Source organism: Fistularia commersonii, chromosome 8 (genome assembly GCF_037954325.1).
Source record: "Fistularia commersonii isolate RoL2024-O1a breed Wild chromosome 8, RoL_Fcom_v1.0, whole genome shotgun sequence".
Lineage (NCBI taxonomy): Eukaryota > Metazoa > Chordata > Actinopteri > Syngnathiformes > Fistulariidae > Fistularia > Fistularia commersonii.
The window spans coordinates 13,629,679-13,651,044 of record NC_141291.1 but is presented as its reverse complement, the minus strand read 5'-3'; the positions used below and the strand labels follow the sequence as shown (position 1 = coordinate 13,651,044).

The following is a 21,366-nucleotide window of genomic DNA, read 5'->3' as shown; positions in this document are numbered from 1 at the left end:
CGGATATGCTTGGACTGAAAATAGGTTTGTTTGTGTTTATGACTGTCACTGTGTGTGTATGCCGGATGTGTGTGTGTGTGTGTGTGTGTGTGTGTGTGTGTGTGTGTGTGTGTGTGTGTGTGTGTGTGTGTGCGTGCGTTTTCGAAAAGGCCTCAGGAGAGATGTGAGGGCCTTGATTATTGCTGATCCATCTAAATTCTAGTAATGTGTGCAGTTGATAACAGGGAAAATAGGATTATCTAGCAAGTAGAGCATTCCTGCATCTGATCTCTACATATGCACGTGCACACACACACACACACACACTATCTATTTAAGCCTTAATCTTTAATCCTCTATTAAAAGTTATTATCTCAAAACTAATCTTTATTAGATTCTTTCCTGTTTAGTTGTGAGGTGGTTAACATCATATTATGCTGTTGTTTAACTCAAAGTGGGCCAAGGCTAATTCAGTAACAGTATGATTCAACCTTAAAACTGGAGGCTCAGTGTTTTAAGTAGTTTCATTTACAAAGATTGAACCAAGAGATATGAAGACGTTGGTTTGGGAGGTCAAGGATGTCATATTTCTACACCTATCAATGTTGATTGAGTGATGGCTCAGTTTAAACTGCTATTGCGGAATTGAGTTACGGGGAGTTTTAAGGAAGATGGAAAACAAAGTGACTTAACCGAGTTTTTTTTACATTTTTTGGTGTTATAATGTCCGTGCAAAAGGGCCCATGGGTCTGTTTATTCTGTTTATTGGGACTTAAATTCACCTTATGATCTCACACACACACACAAACACACACACACACACGCACACGCACACGCACACACTCACTCACTTACACACACACACACACACACACACACACACACACACACACACACGGCTTGTACGGCTTTCAGACTTTCAGCAGGAGATGGAGCCCAAGGTGAACTACACTAAGAAGTTACGGCTCCACGTCAAGCAGGATCCTTGGAATCTGCCCAGCGGCGTGCAGGTCCTCACTCAAACCATCGCAAAGTATGTTGAAGGTATGAGATAAAGCTATTCCCAACACACATGCACACACACACACTCACACACACACACACACACACGCACACACACACACAGCCAAGAACAGCTTTCATGTTTTGGCTCCAAAGCTTCCTGACACAATAACATCTCATATTTATATTGGAAAAGCATGTCTGGCAAAGGTGACGTCCATTAAATTGGCCAATTCTCCAGAACACCACATCATATTTCTTAGACATAACAACTCGTAGTTTTTCAAGGTGTTCCTGGACCCCAAACTTAACACCTCAAACCATCCTGGGAACAATATATTGGAAATGCTGAGCTAGGAACCGACAAACGGCCGTGAAGAAAGATTTGGCTGTTTTTGTCGCCGTGCCAGAGACCCTGATAGCTGAACTCTGCAAATATTTTGTGAAGATGCACACATGATGTTTGCTACAGGACCCGGCATTTAACATTACAATTAAAAAAGGAAAAATTGGAGAGCATGAATTGCACACAGCTGTGACTGAGAGTGAGTGTCTGCCATAAATGGCTTTATAACATGGGAATAATATTGTAATTGAGTCGAATGGGAAACTTCAGCTCTAAAGCGTCCGTTTCTTGTCATAAACGTCGGGGGTTAACATTCAAAGCTTTTGTGATGAGCACTAGATTTCTACTCGCAGAATTTACCCTTTCACCAACCTAATGGGTGTATGTTTAAAAATGCAGACCGACCTAGGGCATACGCACACACTCCTGCTCTCAGAAAAATTGCGCTGCGGTGGAGAGGTAAGATGACGGTCACAAATGAATTTGTGACAGCTCGGCCCACACACTCCCAACTTTTTTACCTCCCACTGTAATGATTTTCATGCAGTGCGATGTCTTGCCAAGCTATCATACACTCTGATATGACTTTAAACAAATGTGAATTTATGTTATTATTTTTGCCTGTGGCTATTTTTTTCTTTTTCTTTTTTTTTTTTTGCTTTTACGAGGCTGTGTGTCTTCTGCTTATATGTGAGGATAAACAGCTGTGGGGCCGGGGTTGAGCAAAAAAAAAAAAGAGAGAGCTATATATACAGCATCGTTATTTATGACCTTATGGGGCTGAATTTATAGTATTTTGTACTGTTGTGGTCTGAAAGGCTCTTTTAGAGTTTAAAAGTAGTTAGCTGTCTGACCAGATTGCTCTTCTGTGTTTTTCCAGAGGTGAAGACACGGCTGCTCCTTGTATTACTTCAATATGCAGGTTTGTCCCGTGTCTATACACATTTTAAAACGCATCACTGCTCATTGCCGTGACCCAAATAGTGGGCCCTTAAAATAACTAGACGCTGAGTGGAACGACTGACGGGAACATGCAGAAGAAATATCACAAGAATATGCAAAATAGAAATATTGGAAAAGGGAGAGAAAAAAATGCAATTTGATGTTCAGCAATTATTTTGAATTTACTTACAATGTGTGTTTTATTGTATATGATTTTCTTAATGTTAAAGTCTCAATGTTAAAAATAACTAACAGTCAGACATCAATATACTTTCTAACATATATGATTTACCTTTGTGATTTCTATAAGTCACTCTTGAAAGCCTAACTCACTGACATGCTGACTTATGAAAACCATTAAGTAGGTTAAGTCCTCATTATTTCCGAATTGGCACTTGACTTATAGCACAATAAAACCCATTCAGAGGAACTAGGATAATATATTTTATTGTTCTTGTATAAATAGAAAGAACAAAAAGCATCTGTTTTGATTTGCTGTTGTGTGTTACTATAATTATTATTGTTGTTATTATTGTTGTTTTTATTATTATTATCATTGTTATCAGTGTGGTTGTTTTTATTACAGAGTATCAAATTTTGATGGTGACTGCTCTGTTTTTGTCTCTTATCCTTAAAACAAGCAGTAACTTTCCTCTCTTTGAAACGTGTCATCCTTCATGTCATCTTTATAATTCAGCTCTTATAAATGTAAAAAAAATAAACAACACTAATGCCCCCTTATAAATGAGCTATAACTACTTCCCCTCTAGATTCGGAGATCCAGTTGCGCAGAGACATGGTGTTCAGCCAGTCTCTAGTCGCAGCTATATGCGCTTTTTCGGAGCACCTGCTGGCTGTTCTGCACCAGGTACTTCACGCACCGCGCAGGATCTTTGATACTCCCCGACCCGCAAGACGAGACATTGTTCATTTTCCTTCCATGATCGTGAAGCCTCAGAATACTTCCCTCGGCTCACTGGACTCTCTGTCCCCTCTCAGTTCCACGGTGTAAACAGAGAGTCAGAGCAAGACGCCACAGACCCCCAGGACCTGCAGGAGGTTCAGGAAACCAGCAGACGGTGGCTGGAACAAATAGCCAGTGCTGGGCTTCTCTTCCACTTCCAGTCGCTTCTCTCTCCAAATCTGGTGAGCAGCAGAGCAGCCCTTTAGTTCTCATTTCCCATGATTTTTTCTTTGATTTGTGTACAGTCGTGTGTCTGTTTTACACATCACATATGGCTTTGTGGCGAAAGAAGCAGACTGGGAGTGGAGCACTGTCAGAAAATTTCATATTACAAAGCAAACATCACATCCACAATCCAAATACAAAGATTTTTGGCTGAAATTTTCTCCGTCAAACATTGCATATTATTCCGATCCACCGTGCAATAAATATATTTTAAACAACATGTTTTCTGAAATCATGAAGTGAGGGAGTTTTGTAATATTTGCAAAAGACGAATTGCGTAGCTATCAGCAGTTTTCCTCCTCCTTTTAATGGTGAACCCGAGCAGATACTAGAAACCGAGCCAAGTTCAACACAAGATGCGCCCCCTCAGCCAGATGCACCGGAGCAAGTGTGGAGTCATGAAGAGTAATAACATATAGCTTGAATCGCCGAGATCGGGTTTCTGTAGCTGTCGTCCTTCACGGGTTAAATAGTAAACAGAAGGCGCGTCATCTTCTGAATGCTTAATGTATGAATTGTGACCACAGCAAAAACAACAGAAATGTCTTTTCTGTGTTCATATTATCCTCTGAGGTCAATTAGAGGTAAGAAATACAGAGGAGCCAAAATCATTTGAGCTTGTCTTCCTGATTACAGCTCACATCTGCAAAGCATCAGAGCTGTCGATCTCAGTTCAGCTGTGTAACCTCACACTGTCTAAACTTCGCTTCAGCTTTATATTTAGCACAGAGTGTCCGGAGCTGGTTTGACTCCCTCGGTTGGCCGGGCACAAGAATTTCAGTTTAGTGTAAAAAAAAAAAAAAAAAAAAAAGAAATCATAAAAATATGGAAAATTTTGGAAATCTGACCGTTAAAACGGATCCTTATCTATCTATCTATCTATCTATCTATCTATCTATCTATCTATCTATCTATCTATCTATCTATCTATCTATCTATCTATCTATCTATCTATCTATCTATCTATCCATCCATCCATCCATCCATCCATCCATCCATCCATCCATCCATCCATCCATCCATCCATCCATCCATCCATCCATCCATCCATCCATCCATCCATCCATCCATCCATCCATCCATCCATCCATCTTTCATTTATTGTCAAAGTGGAAATGTCAATTCTGAAATTTTCAATAAAGAAAAATAAACAACGATAAAGATTCATTCTATCACTAGCAGTGATCACAGTACAGCAATTATTGTTCATTATTAAATCTTAGCATTTAAATTTCATTCCTGCTTCTGTTGCTTTTCAGTGTGAATGGAGGGCACAGAGTGTGCCAAAGCCCAACTCTGGATGACCACGTATTTAGGTCAAAGGCCCCTCTTGGCTTATATCATGTCCCCTGAAATCATCTCTTTCCACGTCCTTTTCCTTTTCCAACTCCTACGAAAATGTACTTTTAAAGCATCCCTGTAGAAACCGAACAGGGTCTGTCTACCTGTTCTTTTTTTAGGGAAATGCATGAAATACGAGCTAAACATGCTGTGGTTGTGTGTGTGCTTGTTTTTGTTCTGGGTGTACTGATTATGCGTTTTGAGAAAAGTGTGTTTATGGAACGCCCAGAGGGGAAATCTTGGCCCCTGCGACATCCGGGTAACCTCTACCCAATCGTGTCACATGTTTTGGCGTCTCCAAACTGCCCTAATCCTCATGTACCATGCTGGTGTTTATCCATTTGCGTGCTGCCGATGGAGACCGCGGTGTCGGCCTCTTGCAGTTGTTTGCACGGCAGGCTGACAGTTGGTTTTCTTTTTCTTTTTAAAAGAAACATTTGCATGGATGTGCACACACACTCAGCCAGGATGTCTACAAACACGCACAAGCATGCGTACACACTGTCATATACGTAAACACAAGGGTACCTTTGAGCTGGTCACGTATGCATCCACACACTCCACCTATTTTGGGATGTGGCGTCAGTGATGGCGACATCATCACCGACAGTGTCTTCTAACGCTACCCATACGTCAGAATATGTTTATAAGATTTGGAAAAGGCTTGTGGAAAACTATCATCTCACCCCTGCTCACATCTAAAGACAAGTTTTTAGAGCTCTAAGTTGCAGCCAAGCCTCAGACTGAGATTTCCTACAGGGTCATTTTATAAAAGACTACAACTAGATTGAGCCTCCGCTGTTTCAGTCGGTCGCTTTTCCTTCGCCACTCGGTCTTGATGCGTCCTAGAGTTGACATTGTACAAGCCGCGCTCCACCATCTGCTCCTCTTTCTTGACGCGCCATATTGATTGGGATGTCCTTTGCCGTTCCTGTTCATCCATACCGCCATCAAATCTCCGCCGCCAATACCGCTCTTGTGATTGATTGTCTACCAGCTTTCCTGTGTCCGGTTTTGTTCGAGCTCATCCGTTGGCTGTTGATATACTTAGTACTTAGTTTTTAGTCGTTGTCTGTGAAAGCCTCCAGTTGGAATTCCAGCATAAATAATCTCAATGTGGCATTTCCATGTTCTCCAACTCTGTATGTGGTCCTGCAATGGACTGGCCCTCTCCCCAGTGTCAGCCAGGATTGTGCACGGCACTGGGTATGAATGAATGAATTATCTAAATACCAGTGTGCTTCTATTCTCCTTGCAGACGGACGAGCAAGCCATGCTGGAGGACACTCAGGTGGCACTTGTAGACCTGGAAAAGGTCACCTTCTACTTCCAGCAGTTTGAAGGGGAACCGCTGGTGGCCAGTATGTACACTTTTATTTTACGTACGGTCGCAGATTTTTCTGTCATGGTGAATATGTCGGCGTAGCTATGAAATTTCAACGCATCCCGTTCCTGTCTCGTAGACATGCCCATCTCGTACCAGGTGGAGGGCACTCGACAAAACTTGAAAGTTTGCTTTTACCTTGAGAGCTTCTACTTCTCCCTGCTGCCCCTCAGGCTGAAAAATGGAGGAGGCATCAAAATCTATCCGGTGCTCTTCACGCAAGGTATTCTGATGATGATGATGGCATGTTTAAGGTGCAGACATGCTTTTTTTTTTTTTTTTAAATATCAACAACCACCTAATCTCTGCTGTTTGGATTTTTCTCCAGCGCTGGAGAGTATGGAAGGATATTACTACAGGGACAACGTCTCGGTGGAGGAATACCAGGCGCAAATTAACGCCGCCTCGCTGGATAAGGTCAAACAGTACTACAAGAAGCTGAGGTGAGATGCACCGAGCGCATTACTCTTGATTCCTTAGAGTTTTTGCATCGAGTTGTCATCAAGATGACCGACCTTTCTGATGTGATTGGCTTTCGGCGCCCAGCGGGGGGACTTCTAGGTGATTTCATTACAGGGCAGCGCAGCACAGCGGGGATTTTATATGATTGGTCGCGAAAACACACCGCAGGGGGGCCGTGATTGGATTACAATGGCCCTGCATGTCACCTGTCCCGATTCAGCGTGTCCGCACAGCCGCTGCACTCTCGTGTGTCCCCGCCTCGTACCTCATTGGTTTGCTGCACAGCCGACGCTCGGCTGTAATTGGCCGACGCGGATGATTTAATGAGGTGCGAATAGATATGAAGTATCAGATCCTTTGGGGAGCCGAAAGAAAGGAGAACTTTATTTCGCCTTCAGAATGTACGAGGGGATTGTCGGCCCTGTTCGAGACGCAGTCAGAATAACAATATTGCTGCGTATTCGGTGTCCTTGTAATTTTTCAGACTGAAAAATTCATTCCAACTCCCCTTATATTTGGAAAATAAGAAATACAAGCTGGCAGGGACTCAGAGTATACAAAGCCGGTTAAGTATTCAACACTTGGAGGATCTGGAGACTTTAATTAAATGTGTTTTGCAAGATATCCTGTGTCAGTGCAGTCATCTTTAGATTGATTTACACATACACTTGATTGTTCTCGAAGTGGATTAATTTTTTGTTACCAGGTTATTTAATTGAACACTCACTGTGAGATGTGTTTGAGGCCCTCGTCGAATATAAATGCAGGGTTCTGGTTGTCACGTTGGCGTGGACCGATCATCGGCTGCCTATTGTGTGCATAATCAATCACAGAGCGACGCTCACAACCGAATTCAATGTTGTTTTTGAAGGACAAACTGTTCGGAGGCTGAGTAATTCATGTCTCGTGTGCCGCATCAGCCCTGATCCTGCACCACGAAACATTAATGTATTGGGATCTCACTCCAATGAGAGGTTTGTTAATGTTCTTACTGTGATCGAAAAACAAGCCGAAGCATCACGTTCGGCGAGCTCGCCATCTTTCAAAAAGCACGCCGTGGGATGCCGAGCTCGTGGCGGTTCGCTTCATCTCTCTGTCTGGCAGGACATCCCGAGAGACTCTGCGCTGTGATATCATTTGCCAGATCATCTGGGGGGCTCCATAACCTTTCACAGCGGAATTCTGACATTTTCATGGCATAATCCTTTCGGAGGAAACCGGTGGAGACAACGGGCCTGCATTCTACCTCTCAAAAATGTCATTGCTGTTCTAATTAAGATACATGTGTCGGTGGCGGCGGCCATGTTTAACGTACACTCATTTTAACATACTTGTATGAAGTTTATAAAACGCGTAAAAAAAGATCATTGATGTAATGTGGCCGCGTAATTCAAACGTGCTTCTTGTGTGTGTGTGTGTATGCGTTTGCATGTGTGTGCGTGTGCACGCTGCACATCTCTGCAAAGTCCGATCCGCACCGAGAGAGACAAATTGAAGTGGCAGCAGGGCCTGCCGCAGTAACAGGAAGCAGATGTGCGGGCTGCGATTTGGGGAGCATTAGGGGGCGCTGGTTTGGGAAATGGATAGAAAGTGTTTCGCAGCCTGCTGGGAACGATGCCCTTCTCGAGGATGCCCCGACAAAGAAAGACAGCTGTAACTCAAAAATGTGTGTTGGCGCTGAATTGTGGCGTCAAGAGCGGGTCTTTTCTACCCAAAGGAGGTAGAAGGGTCGATTTGGGGAACATTATTTAAGTGGCGCTACGCCCTACAGTGTTTGTAGGGCTGCTCTGCAATACCCGAGCCACAGGAGAATCCTTCAAGTGTAAAAACAATAGACAACAGATGGTTACTGATGTTCAAAGGCAACAAACCCTCACTTTGTAGAAGTCATTCTTGTAAAGCAAAAAACAGTGAAATTATTAATTATGATAAACAAGTGACTTGACTGTGGATTCATTCACATCCCTCCCTCAATGGTACTTTGAAACTCAGTTGTTGGCTTCATGTGCAATGGTAGGGTGAGAAGGAATAAAAACGTCGGCAGACCGGTAAGGGGAAATATGTCCTGACAGACGGTGAATACAATCGTCTTGCTTCGTCTGTAGTAAAGTCGCCGGCTGTGTCTTTGGCCACAGACCGGGGCCGTGATGTCACTGCTGTCTTCATTGCAGCATGCCAACCTCAGGCACATCGTTACTCTTGGAGCTCAGCCAGCGCGGCAGGTCTAAACCCACGCCGGCTGCTGACTGACAGACAGCTCAGCACACGCTATTCTGAACTGAAGGAACCACGGGGTCCGTGCCTTCGAACCCCCCCCAACCCCCGTTTCTCAGGGGTTGAAGATCAGTTGGTCACAGTTGGCGACGGCAGATGGGACACCAGTGTGGAAATTAATAGAGGGTCCTTTGCCAGTGCAAATTCAGAATTTGAAACCGAGAGAATGGCTCAGCTGTCCGGGCAGAGTGCAAAACAAACAATGTGGCGGTCGTGCAACGAAGGTGATGAGACTAATAAAAACAGGTGGAAAAGATGGCGCGGGCGATGCGCCCGCTGCTCGAGGAGATGGCGGGCAGGATAGTTGGGCAGATGAGGTCTGATTAACAGGATAAGACTGAGATGATCAGGGATAAAAAGGAAGGCTGCAAGACAAACACCCCTGAAAAAGAGACCAGAAACTAAAACGTCAAACCGCACTCCATGTTCTCGAAAAAATGGTGAGGGTACGAAAAGGTTGCGGCGACGAAATCGAAACCAAATTACAAATGTGGATCAGAGTGGAGTGCAACACAACAATATTGCATGTGGATAAATAATAGCGATAGGAATGAATACAGCATTTTCTTTTAAACCAAGCTGTCATCCAGTTGATTTGTATTCTGTAATTCATTCAGATTTTAAGGAGGAAGAATGTCGCTCATTATGTTGTGGAGCCCTGACAAGTCAAATCGTGCCATTCCGTGGCTGCTTTTTTGTGCATGTGCATGTAATTACCGTTGTGTGTGTGTGTGTGTGTCACTCAGCATGTCAGACTGAATTCAAAAGCAAAAAGAAAACCTCTTCAGATGCTTTCCTCCCCCTGTCTTATGTTCTACATTCTTTGACGCCTTTGCCGCCATGCAATGTGAGTAACGTCACGTGAGAACGGTCACGAACAGTGAGTGATACGAAAAGTCAGAGCGAGTTTTTTTTTTTTTAAACCGGCAACCTCGCTGTTTCCGGCTTTCGCCAGCCATACCCGTGGCAGGATAATGCACAGAGTGACGGACGACCCGAGCAAGAATCAAATCCTCTAAACGTCAAAACTCCCCCGCTAAATCACAAGTACATGCCTCTCCTCCCCCCAAAAAGGTGTCAGAGGGCCACCGAGCCACATCACAAACCCCCTTTTCCATACCTTCGAGAAGCACCTTATCCGACATGTGAAATTACCGTGAAGGGTTTTGCAACTTTTGCCAAGGGCCAAAGTCAGACATGACTTAAAGTTTGCGGGGTTTCTTTGAACGTTCCTGATTTTCCAGAAGACTTTCTCAAACGAAAATGTAAGAAATGGGAAGATGTACACGGTTATCTACGTCCCGATGCTCGGAGATCGCCGTTGTCAGAAGAAAAATCATGACAAATTATGAGTGAGCACGTTTTTTTTTTTCTTTTGAGCTCCTCTTTCTGAACACAGAAAGAACTGAAGTGGGGAAATTGAAATATAAATAGCCACAGCGAGGGTGGCGAAGGGGGGGATGTTGGGTTTCAGGACAGTGATGAAGATGATGGCTCGAGCAGGAGAGGGAATGCAGGGGAGGGTCGGAAGGCGGGTGGAAGAGGATAACCAGAACAAATCTATTATTCAATAAGAAGGTTTATTGGAAGCTTGTGGTTTTGCCTAATTTTGCTTGTATTGGAATTTTTCTGGTGGAGCTGCGGGGGAAGGTGGGGAGTCTGGTTTTCCTCTTGCAACCAAGTGATTGCCGGCTGGTGTACACACAGATCAGACAGGTGAGAGAATGAAAATCCCTTCCAGCAAGTGCTGCATGTGGTCTGCAGGCGAACTCGAACATGGTTCGCGGCCATTGGACGTTTCGGGGCCAGAGCGACCTCTCCGTCGAAACTGAAATGTTTAAGTCAATATCTTTAGCTTGGACTGGAGTCCAAATGTTTTTCTCTTCCCACACTGAGCTTTTTCTTCCAAAATGTTGAAATGTGGGAAATGTTTTGGCACCGTATCACAAGACATCGAATTCTCACAGTTCGTGTCCCTTTTGCAAGAACGAGATCTGTCCTTCCAACGCAAAAAAACATTTTATTAATATAGACATTCGAATCATACCCTGCAAATCAAGTATAATGACACTGTGGTTGCTGGAATACGAGCACTAAACCGGGGGGAGGTTAGCTGTGCTTTTATTACGCATTGCTTCCATGCTGTAGTAGTTAGTCATCGCTCTTTGCCGTGGAGTCAGAGTTCGGGGTAATTTTGCCTTGGATTTTGCGCTCTCGCCTGTCCAGCAGCAGCCAGGTAGTTTATCTCCATTAAGCGAGATGGTTATTGCAGGTCAGAGTGCCATTTTCACCACGGCGCTGAGCCCCCCCCCTCCCGAGCACGTCTTCCCTTTATCTCCTCAGGCTGAGGAGAAGATTTATCCCCCCGTGGTCCAGTAGTGAATTCAACCTTGTTACACACTCGCGAGTTGTAAATGGTATCGACCGTGTCCATGCAAATAAATCACGACTAGAGACATGGGTTGAAAGGAACCCAAAATTGTATTTCATTTGTATGTGACATTTAATTGATTTGTTATTTTATGCCAAGTTTTTCCTAATTATGCTTACAGTGGGGTGTTCAAACACCTATTCTAAGTGGTATCACAAATAAGAAATGCGTGCGTGTGTGCGTGCGTGCGTGCGCGCGCATGTGTGTGCGTGTGTATGCGCGCGCGTGCGTGTGTGTGTGTGTGACCATGCATAGGAACATGTTCATTCATTATATGTGCAAATGTGCTCAGAGATGCATTGGCTATTAGAGTTGTTGTGTTCCCTAATGATGCTGACATGTTACCATGACGAATATTAGAAAGAAGGACAGATGCTGTGACGTCCCACTTGTTGCAGGTCTGAATCCCTGCGTGCATCCTTGACGTCAAAAACAACGTTGAATCTACACGGCTGCCACGTGTAATTGATAATATTTATCTTCCTGTCTGGAACGGGGCTTGTGCAGAGGTGATTCATGTTAGCTTTTTATTTTTTTTCAGCGAGTTCCCACATTTTCCCTATGATGTATTTTCAGCTTCTTAAGCAATTATTTCTCCGGATGACATAGCAACAATGCAGTAGTGCAGCTAATTTAGCTTCATCTGTAACCTAAGGTGTTATTTATTAATTTTTTTTCCCCTCGTGGTATAAAAAAAAATCATTATTGGTTGCTCGGGCTTTGGCAGCCGCAGTTGTTAACTAATATTTCCTCAGCAGAAGCTGGGAGGGTGTGGAGATTCTGTCATATATTTCCCATGAATCTCAACAGTTGGAGGATTGATGAAAAATGTTGAAGTCTTTGGGAGGTCAAAGCCACTGGAGCATTGCAGAACGAGGTTATTCTTCTTTCCACTCCGGCTGACGTGCACCAAGGGCCTGTTTACAGAGCTGAGTAAGACTGTCATTCTCTTCAGACTTTCTGAAGTGTGTTTAACTGGTACTTCGAAACAAATCACCTCGGAGAGTGAAAAACCTCGCAAAACTTTTCGTGGCTCCCTTGCACTTCAGTGCAAAGTTTCCTTTTCAGTTGCAACGACTCTGCAATTACGGGCCTAGATCTGCCTGGTGACAAGATTTTATTGTCTCTTTCAGGGCGTTGAATACCAAGCCTCTGTTTTTTGAAGGTGACTGACACTAATGACCGGGGAAAAAATTACAGGCTCACTCTCATCTGTGCAACACGGGAGTGAAGGGACCTGTTTTTAGGGCAATCCATTATAATGTGTTTGCAACGTGTGAAATATTAAACAGAAAACAAACATGGCGGTGTTTGTTAATTTATGTTTTGGGTGACTATGTGGCTTCTCCCACTGGCATGCTTTTAAATATTGAGCCTGACACATAAGGTGATAAGTATTTTGCTGTTAAATGTAAACAGGAAGGAGGTGGGAGATAAGGAAATGATCTCTGGTCGTGCAATGCACTCCGGGGCAGGTGTCAGCGTGGGAAGTGTGTGTGTGTGTGTGTGTGTGTGTGTGTTACTTTTGAGGGCCCCTCCAAACCCTCATTAGCCTGTCGGTAGTTCTGCCACACACAGCGAGGGATTTAATAACAGTAAGTGTCATCCATCATGGTGGCGTAAGTGATTTAAATGGACCAGCATGCACCTCTTTTGCCATCATGCAAGTCGAATGTAGTAAATCTGACACTTTCTACCTTGTGGTTATTAAACAATATCCTCTAACAATTTATGTTTGAAGCGTGTGTGTGTGTATGTGTGTTTTTATTTTTTCCAATCTTGGTTTTAAAAAGGAAGATGTTGTGATATCATAGCGATTCCCACGCAGCTCCCTGACCCTTTTCTCGGAACGGCAGCCGTAATGCTAATACTCCTGAGCGGTAAAGCCCACCCCCCGCCCTCGGGGTCTCCTACTGTCACAAAGGAATATGAAACAAAAGAGAATTAAATATTCTTTTAAGCCCAATAAAATACACGCAGCTATGCAAAGACCAGGTCACCATTGGCCTGCAGCCAAAGTCTCCATTAAGGCCTTCAGCGAAAACCCTCTGGTTCGCTGCACGTTCAGTTACTCCAGAAATAGGGATAAGCTGACACTACATTTTTCTTGCTTTTTACTGTAAAATATGAAAATATAAAATATGGGTTGTTGTTTTTTCTTCCTTTGAAAATAAAACCGCACTTGCCAAATAACAAAATGACACATTCTTGGTTGATATAGAGCAATTGGTAATAAAAAAATAAATAAAAATAATGAGTTTGTGCAGAATCTTCCAGGGGGGCTTCCATGTCCTCCTCACATGGGGCAGCTGAAGTTTAGGTCCTGTGAGACCATAGGGTTTGAACTTGAGAGACGGTGAGAGATATAACAGACACCCGATGATTTTCAGCCTTTTTTCCTAATGTGTATTTAATGTGTTCCCAGCCAGGGTGTGTGTGTGTGTGTGTGTGTGTGTGTGTGTGTGTGTGTGGTCTTTAAATTTCACTCTTCAGTCTTTATGAATGCTTCTAAGGAGTTTCCAAACCTCTGACAAAACAGCCGAGAAGATGTAACGCAGGTCCTTTTCTCGAACCGCACATCATTGGCAAACTGACTTCTATTATTTCGGCATCAAACCTCCACCGTGGTTCTTTTTCCCCAGGCTGCGTTCGGTGATATTTTTGCAGCAAGTGATAATCAGCGGGTACACCGACTTCGGCGTCTATCCAGAGGTTTGCGAGGGCAAGGTTGCTTTCCTCTAAAGCACATTGGCGAAACATTTGCAGGCAAAGAAGAGTCGGACAGTTTGAGAAGAAGCAGAAAACAAGTCCCATTAGGTGACAGCAGTGGCTGAAAACGGCCTTTTTATATCCGGTGACTGATAACCTTATGTCACCAAGTAAACCTGAATCTCAGGCACTGATAGGGAAATGAGCTGAATGCACGCACGACAGGTTTCTATTATTTTCCTGTTTCAACTGAAAACCAGCGTGTTCTCCTGCTCAAACAGGGACAAGTTGAGGTCTTTATTCCCCCCAGCAGAAATAACTTTATTATTTCAAAGTGTTCCGAGCAATGTTTCAATTAGCGGGTCCATCTTCAACCAATTACGCGAGCCTTTATCTCCGACTGAACCCTTTGCAAACTTTGCCCGTGGTCATTTAGCAGGGCACGCCACTGGGTTAATTTCCTGGATAGGAATTAAATACTTAAACAACTGGGGGTAAAATGTGGGCGGCTGCTCATCCTCTACCCGGGTGTTCGAAAAAAACTCCATTTGATATTCAAAGAGATCTCATTCGCTGAAATAACTTGAAAAGTATGAAGTCTCTCTCTCCTGTCCCAACTTTGTTTTTGTTTTTTTCCCCGGCTTGTTCTCACAGCATGGTGTTTCAAGATTGTCCGTGCAAAATGAAGCCCGTGGAGTTGGACGCCGCTGGGCCGCTTTTACATTCATCGATCAAAGTGTAAATTTCCCCCCGAAGCCTTGGAAAATCAGATTTTGAGGGGGCGAACTGCAAGCATTATTTGTGAAATGACAAATAGGCAAGAGGCCAAATCTACCTTGGTATTCGGTGCGACGCCGAGCCTTGGAGCCTGCGATTCAGAAACACGCGTTGAGGCGAAGCATGATTCATCGTTTGTTTGGTTTGTGTGATGCGGGAGATGAAAAATTTATTTAATGGACACACAGTATTTGATGGATTTTATTCTCGAGCGTGATGGAGCGCTTTTTATTTTAAAGTCTTGATTGTGGTAAATATATTTTCCATCCAAAAAAAACACCTTGTAGTATTTTATCTGCCTTAGTGGGTACCTTTAAATGTCAAAGACCTCACATTTTGTGACATAAAGGGCGGACGTGTGCATCTATACATTCAGATCTTTGCATTTGTTATTGTTTTTTTTTTCGCTCTGCCAGCACAAATTCATTTCAATGATTATTATGCCAAGAAGATGTATAACAGACCATAACGAATGCCTCCCTGGCCAGATGTAGATGAACAAGCTCTTTTCTGTAATCGACCTCCGTCCCTCAAAGATCATCGCCGAGTATCATGATCCCTCATTATCAGCGCTTCTTAAAGAAGCATGTGATTTCATTACGAGGAGTTTAATACAGCGCGATGGGGCTATTTTTAGCACCCTGCCGGATTACGGGGATTTGATGGAGCCACAGAACTGCTGAGTCTGCATCGGTGCCGCTCAACACTGAGGCGGGCTGGGCGCGGCGCCCCCGGTGGCATCGCGGCAAAACGACATCGCATTAAAGTGGACCGTATGAATGAGCGATGCAGTGGCGTTTGGAAAGATGCCTGGGACGAGAGATGATTAGTCTCTGTTTCTGCTGAGCTGTGCCTGAGCTACTCTTGTGATTGATAGTCAGATGCGGGAGCTCCGTAATGAGCATGTGGCCTGCTTTTTCCCCGTGAAGCAGCCCGTGCTCCCGATGACCCAGAGGTGTAGGGAAAGCGAATTCAATGTGGTGGTTTTTCAAAGACGTGAAACCACATTATAAATATTTTTGATGCAAACGCCACACATGAGGTGTTACTCCTTGGACTGCTGTGCAAATGTCCAGCCTGACTGACTCCATATGGGAACTGTTCCCTCAGGGCTTTCTACATGGACCAATCCAACATGCCGCCAAGCTCTGCGCCCAAAGCCGCCTTGATAGATAAGGTAAGAACAACCTTCGTGATGTCATGGAAACCTGAGCCGCCACAGATCTCATTGCCGCCAATATGGAATGGTTTGCACATGTAAGATGTTGGAAAAAAAATTAGAAACCGCAATTATTAGACATCATGTAAGATCAGGCATGGACCAGCTGTGGTAGGTTATTTTTAGCAATTGTGACACATGTACTAAAGACTTGCAATACCTCCCTTGCATTCATGTTTTATTGATGTCGACGGAGGCGTTTGTTCCTCATTCATCTGGAATTTACCCCTGAGGAAGCTGACATGAACCTGTTCTTACAGTGAATTATTCATCATCTCCGGAGCAATTTTCTGAAAGACTGCTTTATAATCTATTGCTGCTACCATTTTACTGTGGTCGTAAAAAGTTTTGTGTGTTTTTTTTTTTTTTTTTTTTATCCTTTATGGATCCCGCACTGACCTCCCTGCCTTGTTTCCCACCCAGCTGATGCGTCCCCTGAACACCCTGGAGGAGCTTTACCGTCTGATGGAGAGTTTCATCAGCTGCCGTCGCACCGCCGCCTGTCAGTACACCGCCTGCGGGGCTTCGGGGGTGGGACTGCTCACCGTGGCCTCTGAGCTGTGCTCTCGTCTGGGGGCCGCGCACATTGTCATGTGCAACAGCGGCGTTCATCGGTAAGTGTGTTTATGTACGCGTTGCGTTTGACCCACTTAAATAATCAATTCTGGCTGGTAATTTTCTCGCCTCCGACGGCTTGCTTCTCCATTTCCTCTATTCGCTGTCAGACGGCACCTCTGCTTCTAAACCGCAATATTCTCCTTCCTTGTCATCTCTTCCTGTCTCAAGGAGAGGGTAAGGGTGATATCCATAACCCTGCTGTGATAGTCTCGTCTTTCGCTTTGTTTTACCAGCAGGTTATTCCAGCTCCTATTGTTTCTCACGCCACGGGAGGTGATTTTAAGTAGGCATAGCGCTTTTTACACAGAAAGCACACGGCTCAATTAGACCCCTTCTCACTTATTTCTATATATGGCGACCTAATCCAACTACCGTAAAGTAGAGAGCGCCGTTCATCAATTTATGGGGACGGAAATATCCTAATCATTTGTCACCACCGAGCTCCGGCTCCAGCTTTCATTTTCATTCCTCGTCTCTCAGTCTGCTCTACCCCTCTGGCTGATGCCCTCGTTCTTTACCCCATGACAGTTTCCATATCTTTTTGTCTCAGTTACACACACAGGCGAACATACTTGCATCCATGCGTTCGCTGGATGTGACTGATGGCGTGATAAAGTGCAGAGGATAGAGCCGCCTGGTCTCCTGGGCCCTAATAGAAAGTTCCTGTCTCTGCAATGACTGCTGCTACTTTATTAACTCAAAGCTTGTGTGTGTGCGCACTCACGCACACACACACACACACACACTTGCATTTCACCTGCACAGGCGGGCTAAGTGTACTATGACACCAGGTGACATAGACTGGATTTTTCTGTTAACTCTATTTCATCCTTGCAGAACGATTTCACAGTGAGGGGGGGGATTGAAATGCTTGGCTGCCCGCTTGCTTTGGCCACGAATTGATGTAATCGCTGGAATTTGTCAAGGAGAAATGTTTCTGATATGATACGTCTGTATAATACAAATCTTAAGGGGTCCAAAACAACCCCAAATTTCGTGTCCGTGCCAATGACAAGCACGCACGCTGGATCAAGTAATATCGAAAAGCCAATGAAACCAAATTACATTATCAGTGCGGCAGCCCACTGCTGATTGGATTAACCGGCTTGATGGATGACTTTTAATAACAGGGAAAGTGTGATATTTTGGGTCCATCAGCAGTTTGTATAATGCTGCACCCCCTCTTATTTCTCTAAATTTTTCACCCATCACAAAAAAGACCTCCCAGGCTATCATTAGAACATAAAGTGAAGTATGTGTGTGTGTGTGTCCGGTACTTGTGACATTTCAGCTCTCCTTGCATGTTAAATTAGCCATGATGTGCGTTTTTTTTTGTTTTTTTTTCTTCTTCAGCTCGTGTGATCAGGCGTCACAAGCCTCACAAGCCCAGCACTGATTCCAAAGCACAAATCCGGTGAAAGATGCATCAGTTGTTTCTGGAACTGACTCATTTGACTTGAATCCCCCACAGATGAAATTGTTTCCCGTTTTATTCTATCCATCCGTCTTAGTAACCGATGTCAGCCTTAGTGGATTTTCCCTCCATCCGTCGGGATCAAGTGATTTTGCCATCCGGTGAATTAGGGTTTGACGGAAAAAAGCCAGGTTGGGATACAGAAAAAAAGAAAAAAAAACGTTGCCAAAATACGCACCTTTTCCTATTCCTGTGTTGGGACTCAGGTGGACAACCCTACCTTGTACTGTTTCTTGTCATTTATCAGATCGCACTCAGTTCAAAGGAAACAAAAGAGTATTAATGGATTTATGTGCTGGAACGGCATTAAACAGACTGTTATAAATCAGCTCATACTATCTCACCAGTCACAGGGAAAAGTGAGGCCATACGGCAGTTCCTTCATCTCGCTCCAGCTGAAAAGATATTTTAAGATCTTTTGTGGATGACTTTTCCCCCTCCCGTTTATCAGTGTGGGAAGCTCAAAATGGGTCCTTAAAATATTCTGGGGTGGCCTGCAAAAGACATTATTCTCTACCGGGGATATCGCTCCACGCATTCTGCAGATGATTGTTAAGTTCATTACTTTTATCACTTCATAAAGTTGTGCAACTGGAACCAAACTGGGACTTTGAATCTTAATCCGATTTGATTTTAAGTCACAGGCAGCCAGCCGTGACGTGTTCCCTTATATCACGTCCACTACTTTTTTTGAAGTTTCGTCAAGTCGGCCCGAAACCCTACATTTGGAGGAGATACTTAACGTTTCTAATTCTCAGTGGCCCCCGTGGCAGTGATGCTCAATGAAACGGAACAGACATTTCCATTTTGGGGGCAGTTCGCAGTGCAGTGAAAAAAGTTTCAGGATCAAATTGACCAGCGAGACCGCGCAGGTCACCCACCAACCTTCACCCCCCAGGCATGCTGTGTGAGAGTGACGATGAGCAAGAGAGCAAGCAGAGCTACATATGTGCCTTGGAGGAATGTTTCTTGCACCTAATGACTCACAGATTCTTGTCGACATTCATTTTACACACGTCAGAGCCTTATGGCGGTGCAGCATGCATGGTCTCACTGCGTGAGATGCGCCGACCGTTTCCTCCTAGATGCGTGAATCCCGGGAAGTCTCTTCAGATGCTGATGACACGAATTAGTGCTTCGCTCTTACTTGGGTTTAAAGCAAAGATCAAGAGGTTTGTTATTCCACTGATGTGGCGTGCTTTCTCACCGTGACTGACATTTCAGCGGCAAGTGGGGTGATTCATTAGCAGGGAGATGAGCAAAGATGAAATGGGAGGGACGTGATGGGTGTGACAAGGTGTCAAGATGAACAGGCTTTGATAGTACACCATCGGCAAAGTGGAAAGATAAATAGCTACCATTATTTTCCTTTAAAACAGCATTCTCATAAGTAAAAACACCCATACATATACAGGTTTTTTCTAACATTTTAACACCAACAGGTCGCCCCTGGACATTCAAAGATGTGGTTGCCCCGGTGACCCATTACTCTCCCTCTGTACGTCCCTCAATGGTTGGCAGTTTGTTCATATATGTGATCCGGGTGATTCACCCCCGTAGCGCGGAAAAGGAGAGAATTTTTAAAACCACATTCTGCCACTGCTACAGTTGTTCTGGCTATTGTTCAATCAGCACGACGCGCCCCTCCCTCGGGAACCGCCCCCTTTTGGGCGATTTTCAATCAGTTCGAAATCGCCCCAAGTTCTCTTATAGACTCTCATGTAAAATCCTTTTTTTCCTCCCAAAAAACAGACACTTAAATGCATTCCCTATGGGTTTCCGTAAGGGTCTGCGCATTCAGGCTTTCGTCATTATGTAATCTGCAAAGGAAGGGCGTCTCTTTCATATAAAGTAGTCCCTCGCTATATCGTGGTTCGCCTTTTTGCGGGGATATCTATTGCCAATAATACCGCAGATATGCAGTATAAATGTATTTTTATATATTTATTATTTAAATTTTTCAACCCGAAATGAGCATTTTCTGGGGTGGGAACAACCAGAACATGGCGTTCTGTATCCTGGACTCTGATTGGCTCAGTAATGGCAGTATCATTCTCTACAATTTTATATGAGGGACTACAAGTGATGTACCCATATGTAACTTTCTTGTAGCTTAAGTAGCTAGAGAGAATATTTTTGTGTTTCTCTAGCCGCCCATTGTTTACAAGTTGTATTGCTGTGTTATTTTGACAAGTCGGACGTAAATCGTGACAGTTGTCCAGTCACCTGTTTAATTACCAATTTAATGGGTCGCCGTAGTTGTCTTTGTAAAAGTTGTTGTCACTGATAATTTTGTCAGGAGCCGCCACTGTTCAAATGAGAGTCATCTCAGTTGCCCCGATCAAGTTAAGCGTAAGTAACTGCTCATTGTGGAATCGGCGGGTGTAAAGACAAATTATTTTATCAACGACACCCCTTACTGTCTCTTGGCATTGTGATCTTCATCACTTATGTGTGACGTTCCGTGACCGTTGAGCATCAAGCCAAGCTAACTGAGCAGGCTGTGAGTCTGACCTGTGTTTGTTCCCCGCTCACAGCTGCACCCTGAGTGTGACACTGGAGCAGGCCATCCTGCTGGCTCGAAACCACGGCCTGCCCCCGCGCTGCATCATGCAGGCCACTGACGTCATGAGGAAACAGGTATGACTTTGGTGCATGAATGCATTGTCACCGTGCGTCTTGTCCGTCTTTCCCGGGCTTGCAAACACATCCGCCGCCGCCGCCGCTGTTTTTTTTTCCTTGCGCCACGTAAATCCACACCTCAGGTTATGTTTGCATCCAAAGCGTCCTTGTCACAACATTGGTTAAGAAAAAGGCAGCTAACCGATGGAACAGACTGAGGCCAATGAAATCCACTTTGCAAACCTAATGCTCTTTTAATTTCCTTGTTAACATTCTCAGAAAGTTACTTCATTTAGTTTCACTTTTAAGGCAGTCCAATATGTATGTGGCATTACAGTATTTTGGGCTAATCACGTAACTGCTCTCTGTTGTTCACAGTAAAGTTTTATTAGCTGCACTCCTTTCCATATATACTTCATACACCCACGGTTCACCGCTTCCAGAATTTGAATCCGGCCATAAGGGGTGATGTGATGCTAAACATAAAAACCCTCACAATGGGCTCTGGGCGTGTCAGGCTCTCTGTCAACATCTTTCTCCCTCATTAGAAGTTCTGTGAGTGGTGATTATATTGTTGTTTGCTGTGAGCAAAGAGGT

General features: G+C 44.2%; 1 protein-coding gene across 1 annotated transcript in view; it reads left to right on the top strand.

Moving 5' to 3' along the window:
• Positions 1-21,366, top strand: part of prex2 (phosphatidylinositol-3,4,5-trisphosphate-dependent Rac exchange factor 2) — a 91,086-nt gene that overhangs the window by 61,108 nt on the left and 8,612 nt on the right. Inside the window, exons 30-39 of the mRNA XM_086151264.1 lie at positions 895-1,023; positions 2,208-2,249; positions 3,040-3,137; positions 3,269-3,415; positions 6,058-6,160; positions 6,263-6,406; positions 6,512-6,626; positions 15,947-16,013; positions 16,479-16,669; positions 20,685-20,787. Coding sequence (XP_086007390.1) covers positions 895-1,023; positions 2,208-2,249; positions 3,040-3,137; positions 3,269-3,415; positions 6,058-6,160; positions 6,263-6,406; positions 6,512-6,626; positions 15,947-16,013; positions 16,479-16,669; positions 20,685-20,787 — 1,139 coding nt within the window. The remainder of the gene's footprint in view (positions 1-894; positions 1,024-2,207; positions 2,250-3,039; positions 3,138-3,268; positions 3,416-6,057; positions 6,161-6,262; positions 6,407-6,511; positions 6,627-15,946; positions 16,014-16,478; positions 16,670-20,684; positions 20,788-21,366) is intronic.